This window comes from Neomonachus schauinslandi, chromosome 1 (genome assembly GCF_002201575.2).
Source record: "Neomonachus schauinslandi chromosome 1, ASM220157v2, whole genome shotgun sequence".
Taxonomy (NCBI): Eukaryota; Metazoa; Chordata; class Mammalia; order Carnivora; family Phocidae; genus Neomonachus; species Neomonachus schauinslandi.
In genome coordinates, this window is record NC_058403.1 from 155,901,861 (window position 1) to 155,924,866 (window position 23,006).

At 47.4% G+C, this 23,006-nt stretch overlaps 1 protein-coding gene across 1 annotated transcript in view; it reads right to left on the reverse strand.

The window, feature by feature from the left end:
* Positions 1-13,531: 13,531 nt before the first annotated feature.
* The window catches only part of UROC1 (urocanate hydratase 1), a 43,040-nt gene continuing 33,565 nt past the window's right edge, over positions 13,532-23,006 (reverse strand). The window contains 3 exon segments of the mRNA XM_021695073.1: positions 13,532-13,894; positions 15,003-15,102; positions 21,331-21,412. Coding sequence (XP_021550748.1) covers positions 13,754-13,894; positions 15,003-15,102; positions 21,331-21,412 — 323 coding nt within the window. The 3' untranslated portion in view covers positions 13,532-13,753.

Below are 23,006 nucleotides of genomic sequence, written 5' to 3' on the forward strand. Positions count from 1 at the left end.
AGCCTCCACCACGCCCAACCCCCAATCTAGTCTCAATAGAGCCGACTTTTGTGATCTTCCCAAAGTGCAAATCAGCTGTGCCCCAGTCACTCCATTGCTCTTATTGCCTAGCTGGTCTCCCCCGCATTTCTCACCACTTCACCCCTTACTCTACAATCCCAGGGCTCCCCTATCTCTTTCCATTTCCTCCAGCAAGCCGAACTAGTTCTGCTAGACTGCACAGCTAGTCTCTGATTCCTCTGGGAAGACTGGCGTTCTGATCAGGTACACCCTCACCCAGCCCCTTATTCTCAACCCCACCCTCCGATTTGTTACCTCGTATAGTTCTCAATTGCTGTTGTTTTATTGGCCCCTTTCCTGGATAATTCATTGTCTGTGTACCCCTCTAGAATGTACACTCATTTAGGACAGGAACTGTGTCGGTCTCATTCACAGCTGTATGCTCAGAAGCTAGTAGTGGAGACTCTCAGTAAATATTTATTGATGAATGCTTTATTATTAACAGTTCTTTAAAAATAAGATACATAATATTGAAAAGAATAGGACACATATATATGAAATATGAATTTATGCCCCAAACATATTGGTCCCAGGAAAGAACAATCTTTTCAACAAATGGTCTGGGACAACTGGATATCCACACATGAAAGAATGAATTTGGACCCCTACTTCCCACCAGACACAAAAAGTAACTCAAAATGGATCAAGGACCTAAATATAAGAAGGAAAACTCTTAAACTATTAGGAGAAAACAGTATATCTGTGTGACCTAGGATTAGGGGATGGTTTCCTAGATATGAAACTAAAAGCACAAGCAGTGAAACAAATTGGGCTATGCCAAAACTGAAAACTCTCTTAGGTCAAAGAACACCAAAAAGAAAATGAAAAGACAACCCACAGAATGGGAGAAATATTTGCAAATCCTATATCTGCTAAGCAACTACTACCTAGAATATATTTTTAAAAACCCATGACTCAACAGCAAAAACACAAGCCAATTTAAAAACAAAGGACTTGAATAAACATCTCCCCAGAGATGTACAGATGGCCAATAAGCACATGAGGAGATGTTCAACATCATTACTCATTAGGGAAATGCAAATCAAAACCACAAGGAGATAACATTCCTTATCCACTAATATTAGCAATAATTTTTTAAGATGAAAAAGGAGTGTGAGGATGAAGGAAGAACTGTAACCCTCATTTATGCTGGGAATGTAAAACGGTGAGGCCAGTGTGCAAGAAAGTTTGGCAGTTCCTCAAAAAGTTAAATATAGAATTTCCATATGACCCAGCAATTCCACTCTTAGGCATATACCCAAGAGATTTAAATGAAAACACATTCACACAAAAACTTGTTTGTGAATGGTCATCATAGCAAAATCAATGCAGAACATTGGTTAGAAGGATCCCACTTGTATAAGGAGGGAAAACTATACCTATGTTCACATGCTTGCACATCCTTTTTATTATGTAGCATTATGAATAATGAATAATGCTACATAATAAAAAGTGGAAACAACCAAGTATCTATCAATAGACAAATGGGTAGACAAAATGCAGCATATCCACACAGTGGAATATTATTGGGCCATAAAATGGAATGAAGTACTGATAAAGGTTACAACATGAGTGAAACTTGAAAACATGCAAGGGGGAAAAAGCCAGACACAAGACACCACATACTGTAGGATTCCACTCATATGTCCAAAAAAGGTAAATCCATAGAGCCAGAGAGTAGATTAGTGGTTGCCAGGGGATAGAAGAGGAGGGCAAATTGGAAATAACTGCTAAGAGCTACAGTGTTTCTTTTGGGAGTGATGGAAATGCCCTGGAATTAGACAGTGGTGATGGGTACACAACACAGTTGAATATACTAAAAACCACTGACTTGTACACTTTAAAATAGTGACTTTCATGTTCTGATTGGCTCTGCTAAAAATATATTGTTGGGAAAAATCAATGCAGAACATTGTTTAGAAGGATCCCATTTGTATAAGGAGGGAAAATTATACCTATATCCACATGCTTGCACATCCTTAGAAAGTTTCTAGAAAGATACACAAGATACTGCTAGTACTTATGACTGCTTCTAAAGTGAGGTGGGGAGGGGCATCTTCACTAAATACTTCTCTCCTGTTGGCGCTATTTGCTTTTGTTTTAGATCATTAGTGGGATTATTTTTTGTTGTTTTATTTTAATTCCAGTGTAATTAACATACAGTGTTATATTAGTTTCCAGGGCACAACATAGTGAGTGATTCAACAATTCTATACATTACTCAGTGCTCATCACAGTACGTGTACTCTTTTTTTTTTTTAGATTTTATTTATTCATTTATTTGAGAGAGTGAGAGAGAGAGAGAGCACACGAGAGGGGGGAGGGTCAGAGGGAGAAGCAGACTCCCTGCCGAGCAGGGAGCCTGATGTGGGACTCGATCCCGGGACTCCAGGATCATGACCTGAGCCGAAGGCAGTCGCTTAACCAACTGAGCCACCCAGGCGCCCAGTACGTGTACTCTTAATCCCCTTCACTATTTCACCTATTCTCCCCCTCCCAGCTCCCCTCTGGTAACCAACAATTTGTTCTCTGTATTTAAGAGTCTAGTTTCTTGTTCATCTTTTTTTCTTTGTCCATTTGTTTCTTAAATTCCACATATGAGTGAAATCAGATGGTATTTGTCTTTCTCTGACTTATTTCACTTAGCATTATACTCTCTAGTTCCATCCAGATCTTTGCAAATGGCAAGATTTCATTCTTTTTTACGGCTGAGTACACCACATCTTCTTTATCCATTCATCTGTCGATGGACACTTGGACTGTTTCCTTATCTTGGCCATTGTAAATAATACTGCTATAAACATAGGGGTGTGTGTATTCCTTAGATTAGTGTTGTCATGTTCTTTGGGTAAATACCTAGTAGTGCAATTGCTGGGTTATAGGGTAGCTCTATTTTTAACTTTTTGAGGAACCTCCATACTGTTTTCCAGAGTGGCTGCCCCAGCTTGCATTCCAGCAATAGTGCAGAAGGGGTCCCCTTTCTCCACATCTTTGCCAACGACCTGTTGTTTCCTGTGTTGTTGATTATAGCCATTCTGACAAGTGTGATGTGATATCTCATTATAGTTTTGATTTGCATTTCCCTGACAATGAGTAGTGGTGAGTATTTATTTATGTCTCTGTTAGCCATCTGTACGTCTTCTTTGAAGAAATGTCTGTTCACGTCTTCTGCCCAACTTTTATTGGATTATTTGGTTTTTGGGTGTTGAGTTGTATAAGTTCTTTATATATTGTGTCTACGAACCCTTTATCAGATATGTCATTTGCAAATATCTTCTCCCATTCAATAGGTTGCCTTTTAGTTTTTTTGATTGTTTCCTTGGCTGTGTAGAAGCTTTTTATTTTGATGTAGTCCCAATAGATTAATTTTGCTTTTGTTCCCCTTGCCTCAGGAGACATATCTAGAAAAATGTTGCTATAGTCAATGTCAGAGAAATTATTGTCTGTGCTCTCTTTGAGGATTTTTATGGTTTCAGTCTCACATTTAGATCTTTAATCCATTTGAATTTATTTTTGTGTGTGGTGTAAGAAAGTGGTCCAGTTTCATTCTTTTGCATGTAGCTGTCCAATTTTCCCAACACCATTTGTTGAAGAGACTGTCTTTTTCCCATTGGATATTCCTGCCTCCTTTGTCAAAGTTAATTGACCATATAATCATAGGTTTATTTTTGGGCTCTCTATTCTGTTCCATTCATTGATCTATGTGTCTATTTTTGTGCTAGTACCATACTGTTTTGATGACTACAGCTTTGTAGTCTATCTTGAAATTTAGGATTGTGGTACCTCCAGTTTTGTTCTTCTTTTTCAATATTGCTTTGGCTATTTGAGGTTTTTTTTGTGGTTCCATACAAATTATGTTTGTCCTCCCAATCCCTGAGCATGGAATGTTTTTCCATTTCTCTGTGTCATCTTCAATTTCTTTCATCAATGTTTATAGTTTTCAGAGTACAGGTCTTTCACCTCCTTGGTTAAGTTTATTCCCAGGTATTTTATTATTGTTGGTGCAATTATAAATGGGATTGTTGGCTTAATTCGTCTTTCATCTAGTTCATTATTAGTGTACAGCAATGCAATGAATTTCTACATATTGAGTTTGTATCCTGCGACTTCACTGAATTCATTTATCAGTTCTAATAGTTTTTCTAGAAGTTTTTTGGGGTTTTCTATACATAATATCCTTTCATCTGCAAACAGTGACAGTTTTACTTCTTCCTTACCAATTTGGATACCTTTTATTTCTTTTTATTGTCTGATTGCTATGGCCAGAATTCCCAGTACTATGTTGAATACAAGTGGTGAGAGTGGACATCCTGGTCTTGTTCCTGACCTTAGGGGAAAAGCTCTTTGTTTTTCCCCATTGAGTATGATGTTTTCATATAAGGCCTTTATTATGTTGAGGTATGTTCCCTCTAGAGAGAAGGTTAAAGGTTTTTATCATGGATGGACATTGTACTTTGTCAAGTACTTTTTCTGCATCTATTGAAATGATCACATGGTTTTTATCCTTTCTCTTATTCATGTGATGTATCATATTGATTGCTTTGCAAATACTGAATTACCCTTGCATCTCAAGAATAAATCCTACTTGATTGTGGTGAATGATAGTTTTAGTGTATTGTTGGATTCAATTTGCTAATATTTTCTTGAGGATTTTTCTATTTTCATCAGAGATATTGGTAACTACAGAGTTCTCAAGATCATGAGTGTTTTTAAAGTAATTTTTATAATTAAATAATTTTTTCCACTATGGAAAATAGTATGGTGGTTCTTCAAAAACTGAACATAGAATTACCATATGACCCAACAATTCCACTTCTGGGTAGATACTGAAAAGAATTGAAAGCAGGGACTCAGTCAGATATTCACAAAGCCATATACCCAGCAGCATTATTCACAGTAGCCAGAAGGTGGAAGCAATCCAGGTGCCCATAGATGGATAAATAGCTAAACAAAATGTGGTTTATGTATGCAACGGGACATCATTCAGTCCTCAAAAGGAAGGAAATTTTGACGCATGTGACAACATGGATGAAACTTGAGGACATTGTGCTACATGAAATAAGCCAGTCACAAAAAGGATAAACCCGGTACGATTCTATTTACATGAGGTCCCTAGAGTTGTCAAATTCATAGAGACAGAAAGTAGGATGGTGGTCACAGGGGCTGGGGTGGAGGGAGGGTGAGTCAGGGCTTAACAGATATGGAGTTTCAATCTGGGAAGATGAAAAAGTTCTGGAGACGGATGGTGGGAATGGGTGCACAATGGTGTGAGTGTACTTCATGCTGCTGGACTGCACTCTTAGAAATGGTTAAAGTGGTAAATATTGTGTTATGCATATTTTACCACAATAAAAGAACATTTTAAAATTTTTTTTTTAAGATTTTATTTATTTATTTGAGACAGAGAGAATGAGAGAGACAGAAAGCACATGAGAGGGGGAGGGTCAGAGGGAGAAGCAGGCTCCCTGCCGAGCAGGGAGCCCGATGCGGGACTCGATCCCGGGACTCCAGGATCATGACCCGAGCCGAAGGCAGTCGCTTAACCAACTGAGCCACCCAGGCGCCCCCATTTTAAAATTTTTAATGAAAAACATTTGGTGGGAATATGGGTGAGTTTCATCTTTTGGATTTTTCAGGTTTTAAAAGATACTTTCAGGGGTTCCTGGGTGCCTCACTGGGCTAAGCATCTGCCTTCTGCTCAGGTCATGATCTCAGGGTCCTCGGATGGACCCCTGGATTGGGCTCCCTGCTCAGCGGGGAGTCTGCTTCTCCCTCTCCCTCTGGCCCCCTCCCCCCCCCACTCCAGCTTACTCTCTCTCTCTGTTCCAAAAAAATAAAATCTTTTAAAAAAAGATACTTCTGGTATCTTTCATAACACTTTAAAATGGGTGAAATCAACTTTATTGAACATTTGGCAAGGACTCATCTCACTCTTCCTACTGCCTGAGATTCTCCATCACTGCAAGTAATAGTGCTTATAGTGAGGAGCAGATCTCATGTGCTGGGCTTGAATAGTTGTTGTTCAGTGGTGTCTCAGTCAGAGAGGATCTCTCCAAGCATGTGTGTGTCAGGAGTGGTTTGGGGCAGCCAGGGAGAAGACCCAAGGTGCTTGTCATACTTGTTTGCATCTGGGGAGAAATCCCACCAGCCCAGATGTTGCTGGGTGCCCAGTACTATAGCTGGGGGAAAAAGGGTGCAAGAATACCTGACTCCAGGGGTCCCAAACAGACCAGGTTGGGCCACTCACCGCTAACAAAGTCCAAAGGCACAGTAACGAGCAGTGGTGAAACAAAGGAATTAATTTACTGAGGCCACCACCGGGAAGACTGCGGACTAGTGTCTTATAGACTGTCTCCAAAGTTCCGAAAATAGACCCAGTTGATATAAGGAAAATGTGGGGCAAAGGTGGATGGGTACATGCAGGTGGGCCGTGAAGGTTTTATCCTGGGCATGGTCTTGCTGGCTCAGGGCAGTCCTTATTGCTTCAGGGGGTAGTTTCATTCCCATTAGGGGTTGCTTGGCCGCAAGGGTCTTTTGCCTGAATTAAGAAACAAAATGAAAAGAAGAATTTAATCAATTAGAAAGTACTGACTGAGGTCAAAATGGAGGGAGTTGAAGTCCGCTTTGAGCACTCTGATGGCATCCCTGTGGCCTTTGAATTGCCACTGTCCATGTGCAGGGTATCGCAAGTTCTGGAAGGAGTAGGGATGGGCTGCGGTTGGGAGTTCCAACGTGTGTGTTCTTTCCAACACCACTGAGACAGGGAAACTAAAGGGACCCAATGAAAAACTGCTTTTTTCTCCTTTTCTTGCTTCTATTCTTGCTGGGACCTATATGCCTGCCTTACACACACCTCATCGAACAGATAATGTTTGTCCTCCTTGTAAAGGTCAAGGAGTTAATGATCTCTTTGGAGGCTTCCAGCACAACAGGTAGCATCTAAGGAGTGGCCGGTGGTGTCATTATGAATGTTTTCCAAGACCACTGACTCACCAAGACCCCTGGCTCCAGGGCAGAAGTGACTTACGGAGGACACCTAAACACTTGTCTTTGTTCCTGGATGCCTGAGAAGACACGTGTGCTGAACCACAACCCTTAATAAAAACCCCAGACCCGAAGCAAAGATGAGACTCACTCTTTTTTCCTTTCTGAGTCTTCTAGATGCTCTGTGTGTATGCGCTCTCTCGATGTCTGCGATAAACCCTGCTCTCACTTCCTCTCCACGCATTTGATTTCTATCCAGCATAAAGCCAAGGATCGTCTTGGCTGGTCCTGTAGGAAGCCCTCTGGGTCCTCGGACCTCGCCAGCCTCCATCACCACTAACCAATTAACCCAATTCTGACACTATGTACCTGGAGATTGCCTAGGTAATGGGCTCAGTCCTACAAGACAGCCCCCCGCCCCACACACAGATCAGTTTCAAGTCAGCTGTGCTTCTGATTGACTGGCAGTAGATTGGAGGTTCCCATGACCCCCTCCTTCGGTTTGATTCATGTGCTAGAGTGGCTCACAGAACTCAGAGGAACTTTTTTTTTTAAAGATTTTATTTATCTATTATCTATTTGAGTGAAAGAGAGAGAATGAGAGAGAAAGTGAGCACGAGCCAGGGAGGAGCAGAGGCAGAGGGAGAAGCAGACTCCCCACTGAGCAGGGAGCCCGCTGCAGGGTTCAATCCCAGGACCCTGGGATCATGACCTGAGCTGAAGGCAGACATAACCAACTGAGCCACCCAGGCACCCCTCAGAGGGACATTTTACTTACCAGCTTACCAGTTTATTATAAAAGGAGATAACTCAGGAACAGCCAGATAGAAGAGACACATAGGACAAGGTATGGGGAAGGGGCACAGGGCTTCCATGCCCTCTCAACATGCCATTCTCCCCAAATCTCCATGTGTTCCCCAACACGAAAACTCTCCTAGCCCTGTCCTTTTCGGTTTCTTTGGCGGCTTCAATATTTTTTTTTTTTAAAGATTTTATTTATTTGACAGAGACAGAGATAGTGAGAGCAGGAACACAAGCAGGGGGAGTGAGAGAGGGAGAAGCAGGCTTCCCCTCGAGGAGGGAGCCCGATGTGGGACTCAATCCCAGGACCCTGGGATCATGACCTGGGCCGAAGGCAGATGCTCAACGACTGAGCCACCCAGGCGCCCCGCGGCTTCAATATTCAGGCATAACTGATCAAACCATTGGCCACTGATGATTCAACCTCTAGCTCCTCTCCCCTTTCCAGAGGACATGGGGTAGGACTCAAAGTTCCAACCCTCTCATTACTCCTTGGTTCCCCTTGCAACCAGCCATCATCCTTAGGTGTTCTCCAAAAGTCACCTCATTAACATAAACTCAGGTGTACTTGAAAGAAGTTTGTTATGAATATCAGAACACCTTTTTTAAAATGATTTTATTTATTTGAGAGAGAGAGAGAGGGAGAGAGAATGAGCAGGGGGAAGGACAGGGAGAAGCAGACTCCCCACTGAGCAGGGAGCCCAGTGTGGGGCTTGATCCAAGGGCTCTGATCATGATCTGAGCCGAGGGCAGATACTTAAACCGACTGAGCCACCCAGGCACCCAGAATATCAAAACACCTTGATCACTCTTACCAGTTAGGAAATTCCAAGGGTTTTAAAAGGAGCTCTGTGCCAGAAATGGGAATGAAGACCAAATATATATATATTTATTATAAATCAAAATATCACAGAGTGAAAGGAAACTTCTCCATCAGGGATTTCTGTGATGTTAATTTTACCCATCAATTTCAGTGGGCCATTTTAAACATTGTTTCTGGGTATGTCCCTGTGGGTGATTCCAGACAGGATTAGCATTTAAATGGGTGGCTCTTCTGCAAGTAGGTAGGCGTCTGCAATCTGTTGAGGTCTCAGTCTGTTGGGGTCTGAACAGAACAAAAGGCAGAGGAAGAGGAATTCCCTGTTTAATATCCCACTGAGCTGGGACACCTCATTTCATCTTGTCCTGCTCTTAGACGGGGATTTACACCATCTCTTCCCTGGTTCTCAGGCCTTCGGACTTGAACTGAATTATGCCCCTGGCCTTCCCAGTCCTCTAGCTTATGGTTCCATGGGACTGCCATGATATATATAGCAACAACATCTATCTATCTATATATAGACATCTACAGGTATCTATATTATATATGTATATATGTCCAGATACATCTCCTACTGGTTCTGTTTATCTAGAGAATGATAACACACAGATATTTGAATCCCAGCAGAGACTACAGGTGACAGAGTGGGAAGCAGGCAGTGTAAGAAACCAGCATCTCAAGCCCAAGAAGGAACAATAGGCACACTTGGCCTCGCCACTGGAGGGCAGTAAGGACTGGTAGGTGATGTAGGAAAGATGTTAGAGTTCAAAGCCGACGGCCAAGAAAGAATTCTTGAGACATTTTTGGTGCAAAAGGTGGTTTTATTAAAGCATGGGGACAGGACCCGTGGGCAGGAAGAGCTGCACCGGGCTGATGAGGAACGGCCCATTATATACTTTCAGTTTGGGAGGGGGTTAGGGATGGCGTAGGTCTCTAAGGAATTTGGAAGCAAGGTTTCCAGGCCCTTGAGGGGGCTAGCTATTGTTGGGAAAAGGTCATTTATTACCGTCTAATAAAACCTTAGTCACGAGACCCTTCAGATGGATATCGGTGGGCCATATGCTTGGAGGATGAGTGCCAACAGGTATTTGGGGGGGGGGGTTAGAGGTAAAGGACGTTTCCAAAGGAATTTTTATATGTTAAAGTAGACTTACAGGATCCTGGGGGGCGGGGGGCAGGGAATCAGGCTAGGATTGTCTTTTGCCCTTAGCCAAGTATTAACATAGAGGCAGCTGAGTCCCTAGAGGAATGTCTCTCTGCCTGTTTCAAGGACTTGTCAATGGGCTATAGGTAGAAAGGAAATTTTGTAATTTTTCTTCTGCCTTTGTTTCCCACATCAGTAGGGACTGTGGCAAATTGGAAAAAACAAGCCCAGCCCCAAAGAGCCTCCAGCTGATTGCTGATGCAGAGGTGGCAAGGGCACAGTGTCACCTGATCGCTTGGCTTAAGTACACTGAAAATCTGGATATTTAAGTGACATCTCCCAACTTGTAAAAATTGGTGACAAAGTCAAACATTTTTAAAGAGGGCAAACAAAATGCAGCAGCAGGTCAAGTCTGGCCCCCTGCCCTCTTGTAGGAACCTACTCAAAAACCTGGGGCAACAGAGCTCATCACTTGGCTGAGCCCTCCTGAACTGACCGGGGCTGGCCAGCAAGGAAAGCGTCTAATTCCCAGGGAGCCCCCAAGTTCACACAGGCCAGAGGCTACCCAGGGAGAGGTCCTGACACATTCACAACATCGAATTTTCAAGGCAACTGAAGCCGATGCCAGTCATGGCCAACTGGTTTCTATTTTAATCATTTTGATGAAAACATTTCTCAGTAGACTACACATCTCTGCTTTCTTAAAAATAAGACTAAACTGCACACAGAATCCCTTTGAAAAATATCCAGTTCCTGTGTCTGCCTGAGACACCACCAAACAAGCCATCCTGATCATCCAGTCCACGCGGCTGTGGTCAGCTGTCCCCACTCCCGCTGAGCCCCATGGGGGCCCCACTCTGGATGTCGGGCATCCCTTCTCCCTGGTGGCAGCAGGCAGCAGGCTGACACGCTGTGGCCCAGAGACATAGCCTGCTTACTGGCATGGCTTGCAGTGGAGCCAAGAGGGGGTCTGAGGCCCTTGTACATGGCTAGTCGCCTGCTGAGCCATGGCCTGAAGCTGGCCATTGAACCCTGCCTGCCTGTCCTTAAGGGAAGGTGCTGGATGGGAAAAGAAGGGCAGTCCTGGTCTCAACATTGACATACTCTCTTTGTTTCTCCGTAGGAACAGGGAATATTCACACAGATACAGGCACCAGGGTGCTTTCGTGGAGACTTGTTGACGGACCATGGGAGGATTTAGCACTGAACTTGCTGCATGCAACAGAAGCCCTACAGGGATGGCTTTAACAGGTGAGGCTGGAGTGGGGCCAGCAGGGCTGGTACAGCATCTCTGTATGCTGCCAGGAACCCGGGCACCTCTGCCTTTCCATGAGCATCCTCCATGTGCTTCTGTGGTCCTTGTGGTCACAGCAGGGTTGCTATGCTTCCAGGCATCACACCTGAGGTCCTGGCAGGGGGAAGGGGTGAGGACAAAAAGCAATCCAGTCCACTTTTATTTAAAAAGCAACAGCTATCCCAGAGGTCCTACCCTGTAGACGTCCACCTCGTCTCATGGCCAGAACTAGGCCAATGGTCACTCCTAATGACAAAGCAATCCTGAAAATCAACTATGGGGTAATGTACATACTACTGTCCAGAAAAATTTGGACTGTGTAAGGGAAAAGGAGGAAATGGCCACTAGGGAGGAGACAAACAGTGTTGAGTGGTTGAAGACACAGACCCCAGCTAGACTGGCCTCCTCTTTGCAGGTGTAAACGGGGAGGGGTGTCAGGTTCTCTGTGGCTCCTTAGACACCCATCCCCCAATTGCTTTCTCAATTCTGTGTGTAGGGTGAGTCATTTGTCAGTGAGCTCCAGGGGCTGAGCTAAGGCTAGGAAATAATGAGAAGGAGGTTCATGGTCAAAGGTGCCCTGTTTTGCACAGTGAGGTCATGGGGAGGGGGAAGGTCTTCTGGCCTGGACAGCCAGCAAGTGTGGTGGGGCCAGCTCGGCCTGACTCCCTGCATGGCCCTGGATGTTTACATGGAAGGGAGCAGGTCCCAACGTCAGTAAGTGGGGTGGGAAGGGTGGAAGAAGAGGGGCAGGAAATTCATCCCTTCACTTGGCTTTTTATAACCTGGATGAGAATAAAGCAGAACCACAGTCACCCCTTGACTGAGATGCAGGTGTTACACTCTGTTATACAGCTTAGAAAACTGAGGTTCAGAGAGGCCAAGGTCCCTGAGGTCCTGGCAGGCAGGCAGGGTTAGGAGAAAGCTAAGGACTCCCGGGCCCCCACATCCACCTATTAATTTAGGAGAAATTTTTATTTTATAAAAGAAATATACCCACACATTGGGACTCCAGAAAGCAAGTTTTGGCCTCTATAATCCTTCTCCAATAAATAAATTAACATAAATTAAACAGATCAAAGTTTTATCAGAGTCTTGGCATTTCGTTTCTAAAACCTAATTAATTACAAAGGAAAGGGGAAGTGTTGTCCAATCACTGCGTTGTGCATCTGAAACTACTACTGTAAGATTGTGCATCAACTAGACTTCAATTTCAAATAAAGGAAAGGGGATAGCTCATTGGTTGCTAAGGACAGGGAGGCAGTCCCCCAGGCCCCCATCTCCCAGGCCTGGTCCCACAGCAGGGTGAGGCCATGGTCTGCCCTGGATTAGAGGCAGGAGCTAGAAGTCCCCTCCCCAAACGGGCTTGTTCTGAGGAAGGCAAAGGGTTTGGCCTGGGTCCCACTGTGTGAACCAAACAAGACAAATGTCCTCGCCACAGCATGCTCTCCTCTGTCATCAGAGGGTACTACCACCTTTGGGGGTCTTTCTTCCCCCTCTCTCCCACCCCTACCCCACTGCTACCTTGTGTCCTCCTCCTGCCTTCATCTCAGCTCCAGGGGCTAGGTGGTCACAGGGGGAAAGCCAATCATACCCAGAGCCTGCAGCACCCCAGAGGACGGGGGCAATAGGCAACCGGGAGTCGAGGAGGCAGGAGGGAGCCCTAAAAGTAGGGGAATCCCTAAAAAAAAGGGTGCCTACTTCAAAAGGAAGGCCTGGAAAAGCATGGCCACATTAACTCCCTTTGCCTGGGTGCTTTGCATCTGAGCCTGGGCCATGGGTCCAGCCACTACCAGGATCAGATATCTGGGGGAGGGGTGCGAAAATGCAGCCTCAGGCCCAACAGGGCTCCTGCAGGACACCTGGTCGCAAGCAGGGTTCTGGAGCGGGCCTCCCTCTAAAGGGACTGTGCTGCATTTTCTTGCACTTCATACTGGGCCAGCCATCGGGGGCACCCCTCTTCTCTCCTTTTTTCCCACAAACTACCGTTGACCCTTTAGGGCAGGACCTTGCCTGCCGCCAACCCACCAACCCATGGCCATCCTGCCCATGACACCTTACATGGCTTCTTTCCTTTCTTTCCTAATCCTTTATTACCCTGTCTTCCTCCCTGGACCCTCAAGCCCAGGGCCTGGCCGTGTTCCTTTGGGCCCATGGCTGGAGGCACTGAGATACAGAAAGTATGTCATGGACAGCTAGACAGGCCAGCAGATGGAAAGATAGCTGGATGCATGGATGGAAGGCAGACAGGAGGCAGAGTGATTGATAAAAACCAGGCCAAAGGAGACTCTGCTCCCTTGGTGGAAGAAAGAATGGCAGGGGCTTTGAAGGGACTGGTTGACGCCCAGTATTCATGGCATGCACAGCCCCCAAAAGTTCCTGGAGTCTACTTTGTGGCGGGCTAGAGGATTTGGCCCTGGACGAGGGCCAAAGGGACAAAGGGTCCCATCTCTTCTTGCTTGGGCTGGCTCGTTTGTAAACTGCGGATGGTGGTGCCATGCCCTCCAGGGCATTGAGGGCCAAGTGAGGGCTTGTGTGTGAAACTGCTAACCCAGGAGACAAAGGTGTGTAGTGACAGATGCGCTGTGACTGTGAGGGTGAGGACAGGGACCAAGGGGGGATGAGGGAACCAAGGCCGGCTCTTGGGTTCCCCTCATGGCCGCAGGGCCTGCTGGAGCATGTGCTCATCGGCCACCTCATGCGGGAGTGTCACCACCAAGCCCTTGTTGTCCTGCATCGTCTGGCAGATGATCTCGTAGGCCTTCCGGTTCCCAGACCAACAGCGCCGAGCCACCTGCGGCAGGATGGGGAGAGAGCAGGGCAGCTGTTGGTGCCAACACCAGCTTCCCAATAGGGCCTTCTGGACACACTGCTGCTGGACTGCAAATCCCCACCCTCGCCCACTTTGGGGCCCCTCTGTGCTGTGTGTGGGGCCAGCAGTCTTGTGTGTCTGCCCGATCCCCACCTCTAGCTCAGACCTCCCACTCTCTTGGCTGGACTATGTATTTAGCCGCCTCTCTGATCTGAAACTGACCATCCTTCTACCCAGCCTACCCCATGTCCAAGAAAGACCTTGCATTCACGCAGGGGTACCAGGCCAGGTATCCTGGAACCATCCTCAGGGAATCCACATCCATCTCAGCTCCGCCTTAGAATCTCTCTCCAATCGGCTTCGTTCTCTCCACCTCAGTCCTCGGGGCTTCCCCGCCCTCCCTGCTGCCATGCTTGCCTCCCCCGTCCCTCCCCTCACTGCTTCGTGGCCCTCAGGATGAAGACCACCGCCTCTACTGGTTAGCACCCCTCCAGGGACCCCTCCACCCCACTCTTACGCTCACCCCCTCACCTGACATCCAGCTGTCTGGGCCCCTGCACGCAGAACCCCTCCGCTTCCCCCTCACACCTGCCAGCATGCATCCTCCCCATGACCACCTGGCCCCCTGTTTGTGCTCACCACCCCTTCTCTCGGCCTGTGATGTGGTCACGGGGCAGGAGGGCACCCCCCGCCCCTGCAGGGCCACACATGCACGTGCACAGCCAGAGAGGGTGAGAGCTGCTCGGCCTGACAGAGCTGCCCCCTCTGAGAGGCTGGAAAGAAAGGAGGTCGTCAGCACTAACAGTGGGGTACTCTCACTGGGAGGGAAGGGCTGGGGGCCCCTGTGGGGATCGAGGCTGGACTGGAGGGGTAGGGCCAGAGGCAGGAAGAGACAAAAGAGACTCAGAAACAGCCCCAAAAGATGCAAGGAGAGACCCAGCAACAGTGGGAGAGGAGACACCAGTAAGCAAGAGCGGCGGGACTGTTTCCTGGGGAAGAAGGGAGAAGAACACTCTCCCGGGTCTGCCATCTGGAGAGGCAGAACCCCCATTGGAGAGAAGGCCCGTGGAAAGGCCTGGATGTGACTTACTCCATTGGAGACATCCCAGCTGAGCATCATCTTGGCCTTCTGCTCAGCCTCCTGGGTCCCGTCCAGCACGAGGCCAAATCCTCCATTGATGACCTCACCCCTGCAAGAGGCAAAGAGGATTCTAGGCCACTCTCCAGGCCTGCCCCTGCCTGGAGCAGACAGAAGCGCACGCACATTTGGGGAACCCTTTGGAAGCACTGGCTCAAGGAGACAGTGTGGCTGGCCCCTGCGGCCTGGAGTCTGCACCCTCTCCCCAGCCTAGGGGATGCAGGAGTCACTGGGCTCTGCACTGCCCACTTGCACCTCCGTGCTTTACCCCGTGCACTCCACACCCACCTTCAAGACTCTTGACCATGTCACCTCCCACAGGTGACCTCCTTCTCTGTGGTTCTGAGTGCATCTCATAAAGGCCTGCTTCCTTGGGGGCTCTTGTGATGCTCAATTCAACTGTCATTCTTCCTGATTTCTCTTTATGCTCTTACTTTTCTTTGCCTCTTCTTTCAGCTTGCTTTAGGTGTATTTTGAGGTCCTGATAACTTGATTTGAAGGCTGAGTTCTTTATTTTCTGTATTTCTTATTTTCTAATGACCAGATTTCTCTGAGCACTGTTTGGACTACCTCCCCTCACAGACGTGATACGTTCATGTGTTCATTCATTTCTTCAGTAGGTGTCGTGGGAATCTTAGTGAAGCATGTTAATGCTATCCGACTTTCCACATGTTTGCCCTGTGGTTCTGTGCCATCAGCTAGGAGCACCCTATCCTTCCTGGCACCCCTGGATCTCCATCCTCACCCTTAGCATCATGATCAAGGCCTGGCTGCCCTTCCTGCTATTAGCATCACTATACCCCTCATACCCCCTTCTGTTACACACATAGGAAATGCCCTCCCTCTTGCTGGCACTTGCCAGGGCCTTACTGCCAAACACGAACCTGGCAATACAGCCTCCAACCTTTCAGTCCCCGCTTCCAGTGAATTTGCTCTTCTTCCTTCTTGCACCCAAAATGTGCACCTAGCTTCTCTAGTCTCAGATCCTTCAGGCCTTACCTGCTTCTCTGCCCCGTTTGGGCTCTACTGACAATTTCAGCCAGTTCCCACCAAGAAGGTGAGGAGCCCTCTGTTGCAGGAGCCAGCTGAGCTCCCCACTCCCAGCGTGGAAGTCGAGCACCTCTGTGAGTGGGCAACTGCCCCTGCCCTGCCCTCAGCCTGTGTCCCCGAGCTGGGCAGCCCTGTGCCTGTCAGTGGGCTCCCATCATATCTCCCACCAGCCTCCGGGTGGATTCAAGGTCATCATCAGTCACCTGTCGGGGGCTGATGTTGGGTGACAGAGGGGAAAGCATATGCCAGCCAGTGTCGCCAAGCAAGGACTTCAGCGTGTCCTTTGACCAGAGAGGGCTTTTGGAGATGAGAACTTGATCTTCTGTTTTGGGAGCCTGAAGCCCAGACTGCTAGAGAGCAAAGCTGCTCAGCTCCATGTGACCTCAGCAAACCCTGCCCACTGAGGCAACCTCAGCACACTGAGCCCAGGAAGATGAGACAATAAAGGCAGCACCACAATCAGCAGAGCACGGGGGGTTGCTCACAAATGGAGTTGGGACAACTAACTGTCCCTTTGAGAAAAACAGAAAAATAGAGCTATATGCCACATAAAGAAAAACTGGTGCCAGATGTACTAAAGAAGGAAAAATTCAAAATTATATGATAAATAAAGTTTAGGAGCATGTCTTTTCTTAACTTGGGAAGGAGGAGGAATGTCTTTTAAAGCAATGTTTAAAAAATGAAGGGCCCTTGAATCACCTGGGTGGCTTAGTCAGTTAAGCATCCGACTCTTGATACGGGCTCAGGTCATGGTCTCAGGGTTGTGAGACCCCACATCATCCATGCTGAGCAGGGAGTCTGCTTGGGATTCTGGGATTCTCTCCCATTTCCTTTTCGCTCTCCTACCCACTCTGTCCCTTTCCCCTCTCCCTGCTCACACGTACGCTCTCTCTCTCTCTCTAAAATAAATAAAATCTTTTAAAAAAATGAAAAGCCAGAATAGAAAAGTTACTGGATAAAGATAAAGCTCCCTGTGAGGAGAGGAGGCCTGCACAGGGGACTCTTCCAGAAAGCCTGGCTGCAGAGAAGGTGGTTAGCTCACAGCCCCTAACAATAACTCCTTAGGGTCCTTCTTGGGGCAGAGGCTAAGCACTACCATGGCGAGGGCCTGCCCATTTCTGCCCACCCAAAGTAGGTCCTTCAATGGCCTTGGCCCCAGAACCCCAGCCCCCGCAGGCGGCCAGACTGGCGGGTGTGCATGGAGACTGAGGGTGCCCCCACTCAATCCTAACCCCCCTTCCTTTCTCAGGTGGTCTTTCCAGTAAGCCTTTTACACACTCTACCTCCGCCCCAGCTTCTGCCTCCTGGAAAACCCAGCCAGCACAGATACAATACACGACATTCAAACACAAGGGATGTGCACCCAAGACATGCATCTAATGTCTAGAATGGATTAAGAACACCCAACCAATAAGAAAAATCACACAACTCAAAACAAAAACTGGAAGCAAGCAAGTCAAATCAAAACAACAAGGATTTGTCACTTCTTGCTCACCAGTCTGGCAAATCCCATGTGGTAACACCCAGGGTGCTGAGGTTATGCAAACTGGAATTTTTATATAGGGAAATGTGACCACAGCTACCAAAGTTTAAAACACCCACAGTTTTCACCTGCAGTCCCAAACCGCGTGCACTTGATAAAGGCTAACATTTATGGGAGGCGTGCCACGTCCAGGCCCTGCCCTGGCCCCCTTACAGGTAGTTCGCAGAGTAAGGTTAGCGCATGCATTCGGGCCAGGCCTCCTGCAAAAGTAGCTCGTTTTGAAACCTGGGCAAAGTTATTTCTCCACCTGGGTAGCACCTATTTCTTACAGGGGACTGTTGCAGCAATCAGATGAGCTAGCATGTCAATCTAGAAGGCCTTGTACATGTTGTACACAGTACTATGAGCATTAGCCATTCACTATTTAATGTTCATAGCAATTGCTATTATGATGCGCATTTTGTCAATGAGAAACGAAGCTCAACAAGCTTAACTTGTGCAGAGAAATCAACTTCAGAATCCATGCTCTCAATTGTGCCATGAACTATACATCGAAGATACCCCCCACTGCACTGGAGATTTACGCACACAGAGGGTGAGAACCTTGCAAGCCTTGGTACTCAGAGCGGTCCTCGGGCCTGCAGAAGCGGCATCACCTGAAAGCCAGATGTGCAACTGCTTTATAGGCTGGCAGTGAAGATTCGATAGTGAATGGCTAATGGCCACACCCTCCCTATAAGGACAGGAGACGAGACCTGTGTTTACTGAGCAGACCAACCAGCCTAAAACCAGAGACTGACCACTGACCTCTCCTATGGTCCAAAGGTCCCTGTGCACACCGGGCTGTGGGTGTCCTCTCGAAACACAAGCAGACAGCAAGGACCATTGGACAGACAGCATGAGCACAGACTCCAAGCAAGCAACCAGAAAGAGGGGCTCCAAGGAGACAGAGGAAGAGGAAGATGACACACAGATGATGCAGATTGTCTTGGAAATGGAAGTGCTCCAAAACAGGGAGACAGTAGATGATATAAAAACTGAAAGCAGGGGTGCCTGGGTGGCTCATTTGGTTGAGCGTCTGCCTTCAGCTCAGGTCATCATCTCAGGGTCCTGGGATCGAGTCCTACGTCGTCAGGCTCCCTGCTCAGCGGGGAGCCTTCTTCTCCTGCTCCCCCTGCCCCTCCCCACTGCTCCTGCTTGCGCACTCTCTCTCTCTGTCAAATAAATAAATAAACAAATAAATACTGAGAGCATATCACGAAATAGCAGAAGGAGCTTATAACTTAGAAATGGGTTTGTGTAGAACAAAGAAAAAATTAACTGACGAGTTGAAAGTGATTTCCTCCTGGAGCAGGAATGGTTGAAGTACAGATTTTTTTGCCTGCTGATTTTGCAGTAAGCCTTTTGGGAGCATCTGATGGATTAAATTATGTGGGTGTATGCAGTCCTGTCTGCAAAGCCTCGGGGGCAGCCGGAGGGTGGGAGCAACTTGGGAATTGGCAGGGAGCATTCCCTCTCTTGGGAGCTCCCCCTGCAGGGGGTCCTGCCAGGAGACCCTCATGTCATGGATGCTTTCTCAGGCCAGTTCTGCTCTGATCCCTCCGGCCCCCTGTGGCTCAGTTGGCAATGACAGGTGGATCCTGGGAGGTGACAGATCTGGGTTCAGATCCTGACTCCACCACCAGCTCATGTTACTCAACCTCATTCTCTTCACCTCCAGCACCAATTCAGCAAATCCAGTGACAAAATGCGAGGTACCCCACAACCAGGCACTCTCCGTTCTGGTTTTCTCTAGCCTGTGTATTGGAAAAAACACATACTCCCGTCACATTTTCCATTAATTAGAGCCGCCTGACTGCGCTACAGCTTGGAATTCTGGCCTCGAAGCCAGCCGATCGGAATGCTCTGGGAAGCTCCAGTGCTGAAGGACTTGGCTGTGGAGGGCAAGGCCAGGCTCAGTCTGGCCAGAACGGGCTCAGAGGTCAGTTCAGAGATGGCTGGCCAGAAAGCTGCCTTCCTCTCTGAAGCGGCAGCGCCCCCTGCTGCCCCGGAGAGCCAGGAGTCCAACTTGGCGGGAGAGCCCAGACCTGAGAGCTTCCCAGGTCTGGGAAGAGGGGACAGCTGGACAGCTGCAGCTCATTAACCTCCTGGTGCCTGTTTCCTCATCTGTAAAATGTATTTGCTTCTACGATTAGGTGAGAGCATAGATCCAAAGAGTTTAGTAAATGCTTGCCACACCATCCATGTACAATAAATATTAGTTGTTCATTATTCTTTGGGGATTTGATATTGTGATTTATAATAAAAGATATATATTTGGTCTTAGTCCCATTTCTGGCACAGAGCTCTTAAAATACTTGGAATTTTGTAAGCACTGAGAGCGGGTAAAGTGTCTTTTGTTATGTGAATGAGGTGACTTTTGGATCGCATCTAAGGAATGGGGGCAGGGGTGCTAGTTTCCAGTGGAACCAACCATACTGCTACAGGATTGGAACTTTCAGTCCCACCTCCCAGACTTCCAGTGAGGGGAAAGGGGCTGGAGGTTGAATCTGGGGTCAATGATTTAGTCAATCATGCCTAAATAATGAAGCCTCCATTAATACCTAAAAGGACAGGTTTGGAGAGGTTCTAGGCTGGGAACCAGAACACTTCCATGTGCCACAGTGCCAGGCCCCAAACTCTGCAAGGACAGAAGCTCTTTTGTTTGGGACCTCTCCCTATGTACCTCTTCATCTGGCTATTCACTTGTACCCTTTGATATCCCTTGTAATAAACTGGTTTCCTGAGTTCTGTGAGCTGCTCGAGCGCATTAATGGAACCCAGGGAGGCTACTGTGGGAACCTCTGATTTGTAGCCCGTCAGTCAGATGCACAGGTGACAACCTAGACTTGCAATCGGCATCTGAGGTGGTGGCATCCTTGTGGGACTGAGCCCTTACCCTGTGGGATCTGGTTCTGTCTCTGAGCAGATGGTGTCAGAATTGAGTTGAATTGTGGACACCCAGGGGGTGTTGGAGAACTGCCCAGTGGTGTGGGAAAGCCCCCACATGCTAGAATTAGGGTGCAGAATTATAGCAGACCTCTTCATGATGGAACTGCCACTGTCAGCCGGAATAAGACCCTTTTACAAACCCCAATTTCCTCATGGCACAGACTGGAAACAGGCCTGGCAGGGCACAGCTGTGAGCCAGGGACCCAGGAGAGCCCAGAATCCAGGTCTCCCGCCTCCCAGCCCACCTGCTCAGGGCACATCAGTGGAGAAGGCCCGGGCCAGGACAGCACTGAGATCCTGAGAAAACATCTGTGAAAACAAAGGGGAAACTGACAAGATAAGTGTAGGGATGGTTTTTTTTTTTTTTTTAAGATTTTATTTATTTATTCATGAGAGACAGAGAGAGAGAGAGAGAGAGAAGCAGGCTCCCAAGGAGCAGGGAGCCCGATGCGGGACTCGATCCCAGGACCCCAGGATCATGACCTGAGCCAAAGGCAGACGCTTAACCATCTGAGCCACCCAGGCGCCCTGTAGGGATGGCTTTTATAGCTTTTGTGTCCAGTGCGACAGGTGAGACTCTGAAAGGTAGAGTGGCTCGGCCATGTCCTGTGATTTCCTGTTCACATGAGGAACACATCACAGCAACATTGTCAGCAGAGCGAGCTCAGGGGAGGCAGGGCCCAGGACCCTCAAGGGAATTCCCGAGACCTCTGCACCAGCCCAAACCCACAGCACCCAGTTCTCCAAAAACCTTACCAGCCAACACCCCCACCATTGTGAAGAGCGACCCAGGTGGCACCTCGAAAGGCATCTCCCACGAAGTTCTGCACAGCCATGTCTGCGGAAACAGAGGCCACCGCCCATCATTCCCTGAATGAGGCGGGCTGGGGGGCCAGGTCAGGCTCTGAACAGGGCGACAATGGGCTGAGTGGGGCCTGAAGGACAGATAGGGAACTAGGCACAGACTCTAGAAACAGCAATAATTTATGTTTGCAGAGCCACAAAAAGCTGGAGTACTGACAAGTGCTCAAGTACCCACTGTTATCCTTCTGTATAGTTATGCTCTCCAGCACTGAATGCCAAATATAGTGCCCCAGAAGCAGAAAGAACAAAAGAATTAAAGGGTGGTGGTACTGATTTTAGTTCATGGATGCAGAGAGCCAAAGAGAGTCACTCCCCCCCCCTTAAAACAAAACAACAACAACAAAAAATAAGGGTGGAGGACAACTACAAATTAATGACTGTCCTTGACCCTATCAGAGAACTGAGATCCCAGGGCAACTAACTAATTACAGTCTGGGGAGAGAGAGGCCTTTGCACAGAGAAACAGAACCCAGGCTGGTCACCTTACATGTGTGTCTAACAAATTGCTAAAGGACAAGCATGAGCTTGCCTGAAACCTTGAGGCCTCTGGGACACAAATATAAGGGAATTTGCATGTCCTCGCAGGCTCTTCCTCCAAAAATCTGGCTGGGTGCTCCCAGAGAAGATCAGGGAGAATCCTAACAACACCCTCCTCCTTATACTGGGCTGTGAAATGCAAGAAGTGCAGCTCTAGAGCATGAGAAAGGGTGGGAAACTCTAGGGCCTCCTGAGATGCCATGGCCCAGCCATGTCTTGGCTTTCGCTCACCAAATCTGATTTCAGACTTCCGACCTTCAGAACTGTGAGAGAATACATTTGTGTTGTTTTAAGCCATTAAGTTTGTGGCATCTTGTTAGAGTGGCCATAGATATGAATATAAACTATATTAATATCAGAATTTCAGAGCAAGGAATATTATGATGGACAAAGAAGAACATTACATAATGATAAAGATGTCAGTTCTCCAAGAAGACATCAGAAACTGAAATGAGTGTGCACCTAACAGCATAGGTTTAAAATACTTGGAGCAAAATGGTTAAGACTTGAAAGGAGAGGGCGCCTGGGTGGCTCAGTTGGTTGAGCGACTGCCTTCGGCTCAGGTCATGATCCTGGAGTCCCGGGATCGAGTCCCGCATCGGGCTCCCTGCTCGGCGGGGAGTCTGCTTCTCCCTCTGACCCTCCTCCCTCTCATGCTCTCTGTCTCTCATTCTCTCTCTCGCAGATAAATAAATTTAAAAAAAAAAATCTTTAAAAAAGACTTGAAAGGAGAAACAGACAAATCTGCAAGCACAGGTGGAGACTTCACCACTCTCTCTCAGTAATTTACAGAAAATTAGGCAGAAAATCAGTAAGGATCCAGATGACCAGAACAGCATTATCAACCAACCTGACCTAACTGATATCTGTAGAACCCACCAAATAACAGCAGAACATATGTTCTTCTCAAGTGCACCAAGATAGACCATTTTCTGGCCACCAAACAACCCTTAACAAATTTAAAAGAACAGAACAAATATAAAGTACGTTCTCAGACTATAATGGAAGTCAGTATATATAATGAATATAGT